The sequence below is a fragment of the Coregonus clupeaformis genome, chromosome 20 (genome assembly GCF_020615455.1).
Source record: "Coregonus clupeaformis isolate EN_2021a chromosome 20, ASM2061545v1, whole genome shotgun sequence".
In the NCBI taxonomy this organism is placed as follows: Eukaryota; Metazoa; Chordata; class Actinopteri; order Salmoniformes; family Salmonidae; genus Coregonus; species Coregonus clupeaformis.
Window position 1 is genome coordinate 54,351,603 of NC_059211.1, and position 5,661 is coordinate 54,357,263.

The window sequence follows — 5,661 nt, forward strand, 5'->3', positions numbered from 1 at the left end:
GGGGTCTGAAGTGACGCCTCAAGCACTGAGATGCAGTGCCTTAGACCGCTGCGCCACTCGATTGTAGGTAAAATGCAATGAATTGAAAGTAGAATGCAATTAATTTATGTAAAAATCGAAATTTACAGATGTTAAAGTTGTGTCATTAGATTTGGGGTGGTGTGGCGAGAAATTCTTGGGAAAAAATGGGGTCCACAGAAATTATTTGGGAAAAAACGGGGTCCCTGCTGAAAAAGTTTGAAAACCACTGATTTAGTTGATTCGTTGTCCTGTATTTAAATTGTGTGGCACTTTTTTGTCACATGCTCTAAGGGGGCGGTATGATTCCAGCCAATAGTTGCGTGCACAAAGATCCTTGACGGCCGGATGATAACTCTGATTGGCCAAGCACTCCAGCAATCACCTACTGGGACCGCCTCTTCCCGGAAGCTGACAGTCAGCTGATTTGTTTTTATTGACAAAGGTGACGTTACATTATCCGTAAATATACTGAACACAAAATCACATCCCGTCGTCTTTCCCCCTTTTCTCTCTAGCTACCTTTCCTCCGCGCTCCCCGGTATGGACGAGACTAGTCCGTTGGTCTCCCCGCTACGGGACTCCAACGACTTCGGCTACTGCCCCACCGAGCCCACCAGTCCCCGGGGCGGATTTGGAGGCACGCCGGGCTCGGTGGTTCGCATCCCGCCCGGGAGTCCGGAGCGCAGCCGGGAGAGACAGCCGTTGTTGGACCGGGACCGAGGAGGTTCACCGCGGGATCCGCACAGAAACGACTTCCCGGAGGATCCCGAGTTTCGAGAGATCATCCGCAAGGCGGAACGCGCCATCGAGGAAGGGATTTATCCGGAAAGAATTTACCAGGGATCCAGCGGCAGCTACTTTGTCAAAGATTCACAAGGGGTAAGAAAGAGTGAAAAGCATTAAAAAGGAGATCACGATCGATTTAGCTAACTCACCTAAACAACTATGGATTGCATGTCGTCATATTTAGCTAGCATATGTCAAAGATAAGCACAACCCTTTGTTTTATTGTTTATGAATGACAACAATTAGATTGACAAGTCCATTAGTTATCATCCTTGAATAATGATGTTTAGTGCGTCTGATTATTATTGACCAGAAGGCTACACTATTGCCTGTAAATTCATCACATCTCACTATGTAGTCTAAAAGTGGACAAGGCCTCTGGTTTATTTCCTTCAGTATGACTTGTAAATATATCCTCCCACCAGAGAAACCGCCTGGGGAAACAGGTGCCTTACTTCAACCTCCATTGTACTGTTTATTCTCTCCAATATGGTCTAGTTTTGTTTTTATTGCCCATACTTCAGTACAGTAGCGTCGGCCCTGTTACAGTCTAGCCATCTCTTATCTGGAAAAGCCATGTCACTGTGGAAACTCACAGTAGCAACACCAGCTGAGGAGCCTAGTGCCCTCTGCTCACTCTCACGTGTTGGCCTCGACTCACAGATAGACTATGGTGTGTGTGTAACGCAGGGACACTCACTGATAGACTATGGTGTGTGTGTAACGCAGGGACACTCACAGATAGGTGGATCTGACAACATGGATGCCCCATGTTGTGCGATCCAAGTGTGCGTCCCAAATGGCACCCTATTCCCTATATAGTGCACTACTTTTGACCAGAGCCCTAACACACACGTACACTCACACACGCAGCTCCACGCAGCACAGTCAATCCGTCTGCATCGGCAATCAGTCATTGTTGCGCTGAAATCATGTGGTTGTATTCACCCACACACTCTTGGTGATAATGATGAATCGTCACAAGGTTTTGTTGGGATGGAAAATAGTGCTCTTTCTATTTGATTGAGCTCTAGTCAAGATAATTCTAACCAAAATCTAATATTTTGGATAGAAACAAGAGGGAGAAGCAAACTATATGGTGACTTGGTGCACAGACATAGGACTAGGACTAGTAACAACTTACCCAACAATTACTATCATCTGAAACTCCACGATGCGGTCACATTTGTTGGTTAAAAATGGAAGTGTCACTGTGGACTTTGGAAGTCCTGACGTGTGGGGGAATCCACCAGATTTCACTTCCTGTATGTGTAATTCCAAACAAGCCCATTGGCTACCGGTATTCAGCCAGGTCTGCCTATAGTATTGTAGCGACGCTGTCTTTATAAGCGCAGAAATCTGCTCTGCCACGAAAGCATGCTCCTGTGGCAGTCGACTATCCGCACTTATAAACACAGGACGTTGTTGATACTGTGAGCCAAGGCCAGGACTTTCTAGTCCTACAGTAACGTGTGTTAGGGATCTGTGAGCCGAGGCCTACAGTAACGTGTGTTAGGGATCTGTGAGCCGAGGCCTACAGTAACGTGAGTTAGGGATCTGTGAGCCGAGGCCTACAGTAACGTGTGTTAGGGATCTGTGAGCAGAGGCCTACAGTAACTTGTGTTAGGGATCTGTGAGCCGAGGCCTACAGTAACGTGTGTTAGGGATCTGTGAGCCGAGGCCTACAGTAACTTGTGTTAGGGATCTGTGAGCAGAGGCCTACAGTAACTTGTGTTAGGGATCTGTGAGCAGAGGCCAGGCCTACAGTAACGTGTGTTAGGGATCTGTGAGCCGAGGCCTACAGTAACGTGTGTTAGGGATCTGTGAGCAGAGGCCAGGCCTACAGTAACGTGTGTTAGGGATCTGTGAGCCGAGGCCTACAGTAACTTGTGAGGGATCTGTGAGCGGAGGCCTACAGTAACGTGTGTGAAGGATCTGTGCTATTCACATACAGTCACAGGATTTAACACAGAAGTGAGAGAGTATTTTATACCTAAACTCTGGGTCACTCTGTCTAGGTAGCTTAGTGGTTAAGAGCGTTGTGCCAGTAACCGAAAGGTTGCTGGTTCTAATCCCCGAGCCGACTAGGTGAAAAATTAGTCGATGTGCCCTTGAGCAAGGCACTCAACCCTAATTGCTCATGTAAGTCGCTCTGGATAAGAGCGTCTGCTCTGAAAAGCGCCCCCTTCATTGCCCCCTTTACACTCACCTCCTCCTCTCCCTCTGGTCTAACCCCTCCTCTGGTCTAACCCCTCCTCTGGTCTAACCCCTCCTCTGGTCTAACCCCTCCTCTAGTCTAACCTCTCCCTCTAGTCTAACCCCTTCTCTGGTCTAAACCCTCCTCTCCCTCTAGTTAACCCCTCCTCTCCCTCTAGTCTAACCTCCCTCTAGTCTAGTCTAAACCCTCCTCTCCCTTTAGATAACCCCTCCTCTCCCTCTAGTCTAACCCCTCCTCTAGTCTAACCCCTCCTCTCCCTCTAGTCTAACCCCTCCTCTCCCTCTAGTCTAAACCCTCCTCTCCCTCTAGTTAACCCCTCCTCTCCCTCTAGTCTAACCTCCCTCTAGTCTAGTCTAAACCCTCCTCTCCCTCTAGTTAACCCCTCCTCTCCCTCTAGTCTAACCTCTCCCTCTAGTCTAAACCCTCCTCTCCCTCTAGTCTAGTCTAAACCCTCCTCTCCCTCTAGTCTAACCCCTCCTCTAGTCTAAACCCTCCTCTCCCTCTAGTCTAACCCCTCCTCTCCCTCTAGTCTAACCTCCCTCTAGTCTAGTCCAAACCCTTCTCTCCCTCTAGTCTAACCCCTCCTCTCCCTCTAGTTAACCCCTCCTCTCCCTCTAGTTAACCCCTCCTCTCCCTCTAGTCTAACCCCTCCTCTCCCTCTAGTTAACCCCTCCTCTCCCTCTAGTCTAACCCCTCCTCTCCCTCTAGTCTAACCCCTCCTCTCCCCTCTAGTCTAACCCCTCCTCTCCCTCTAGTCTAACCCCTCCTCTCCCTCTAGTCTAACCCCTCCTCTCCCTCTAGTTTAACCCCTCCTCTCCCTCTAGTCTAACCCCTCCTCTCCCTCTAGTCTAACCCCTCCTCTCCCTCTAGTCATAACCCCTCCTCTCCCTCTAGTCTAACCCCCTCCTCTCCCTCTAGTCTAACCCCTCCTCTCCCTCTAGTCTAACCCCTTCTCTGGTCTAACCTCTCCCTCTAGTCTAACCCCTCCTCTAGTCTAAACCCTCCTCTCCCTCTAGTCTAACCTCTCCCTCTAGTCTAACCCCTCCTCTCCCTCTAGTCTAACCCCTCCTCTCCCTCTGGTCTAACCCCTCCTCTCCCTCTAGTCTAACCCTCCTCTCCCTCTAGTTAACCCCTCCTCTCCCTCTAGTCTAACCCCTCCCTCTCCCTCTAGTCTAACCCCTCCTCTCCCTCTAGTCTAACCCCTCCTCTCCCTCTAGTCTAACCCCTCCTCTCCCTCTAGTCTAACCCCTCCTCTCCCTCTAGTCTAACCCCTCCTCTCCCTCTAGTCTAACCCCTCCTCTCCTCTAGTCTAACCCCTCCTCTCCCTCTAGTTAACCCCTCCTCTCCCTCTAGTCTAACCCCTCCTCTCCCTCTAGTCTAACCCCTCCTCTCCCTCTAGTCTAACCCTCCTCTCCCTCTAGTTAACCCCTCCTCTCCCTCTAGTCTAACCCCTCCTCTCCCTCTAGTTAACCCCTCCTCTCCCTCTAGTCTAACCCCTCCTCTCCCTCTAGTTAACCCCTCCTCTCCCTCTAGTCTAACCTCCCTCTAGTCTAGTCTAACCCCTCCTCTCCCTCTGGTCTAACCCCTCCTCTCCCTCTAGTCTAACCCCTCCTCTCCCTCTAGTCTAACCCCCTCCTCTCCCTCTAGTTAACCCCTCCTCTCCCTCTAGTCTAACCCCTCCTCTCCCTCTAGTTAACCCCTCCTCTCCCTCTAGTCTAAACCCCTCCTCTCCCTCTAGTCTAACCCCTCCTCTCCCTCTAGTCTAACCCCTCCTCTCCCTCTAGTCTAACCCCTCCTCTCCCTCTAGTCTAACCCCTCCTCTCCCTCTAGTCTAACCCCTCCTCTCCCTCTAGTCTAACCCCTCCTCTCCCTCTAGTCTAACCCCTCCTCTCCCTCTAGTCTAACCCCTCCTCTCCCTCTAGTCTAACCCCTCCTCTCCCTCTAGTTAACCCCTCCTCTCCCTCTAGTCTAACCCCCCTCTCCTCTAGTCTAACCCCTCCTCTCCCTCTGGTCTAACCCCTCCTCTCCCTCTAGTTAACCCCTCCTCTCCCTCTAGTCTAACCCCTCCTCTCCCTCTAGTCTAACCCCTCCTCTCCCTCTAGTCTAACCCCTCCTCTCCCTCTAGTCTAACCCCTCCTCTCCCTCTAGTTAAACCCCTCCTCTCCCTCTAGTCTAACCCCTCCTCTCCCTCTAGTCTAACCCCTCCTCTCCCTCTAGTCTAACCCCTCCTCTCCCTCTAGTCTAACCCCTCCTCTCCCTCTGGTCTAACCCCTCCTCTCCCTCTAGTCTAACCCCTCCTCTCCCTCTAGTCTAACCCCTCCTCTCCCTCTGGTCTAACCCCTCCTCTCCCTCTAGTCTAACCCCTCCTCTCCCTCTAGTCTAACCCCTCCTCTCCCTCTAGTCTAACCCCTCCTCTCCCTCTAGTCTAACCCCTCCTCTCCCTCTAGTCTAACCCCTCCTCTCCCTCTAGTCTAACCCCTCCTCTCCCTCTAGTCTAACCCCTCCTCTCCCTCTGGTCTAACCCCTCCTCTCCTCTAGTCTAACCCCTCCTCTCCCTCTAGTCTAAACCCCTCCTCTCCCTCTAGTCTAACCCCTCCTCTCCCTCTAGTCTAAACCCCTCCTCTCCCTCTAGTCTA

General features: G+C 51.2%; 1 protein-coding gene across 1 annotated transcript in view; it reads left to right on the forward strand.

The window, feature by feature from the left end:
- The first annotated feature begins 423 nt into the window (after positions 1-423).
- pi4k2a (phosphatidylinositol 4-kinase type 2 alpha) overlaps positions 424-5,661 on the forward strand; it is an 11,779-nt gene continuing 6,541 nt past the window's right edge. The window contains exon 1 of the mRNA XM_041873301.2: positions 424-900. Coding sequence (XP_041729235.1) covers positions 562-900 — 339 coding nt within the window. The 5' untranslated portion in view covers positions 424-561. The remainder of the gene's footprint in view (positions 901-5,661) is intronic.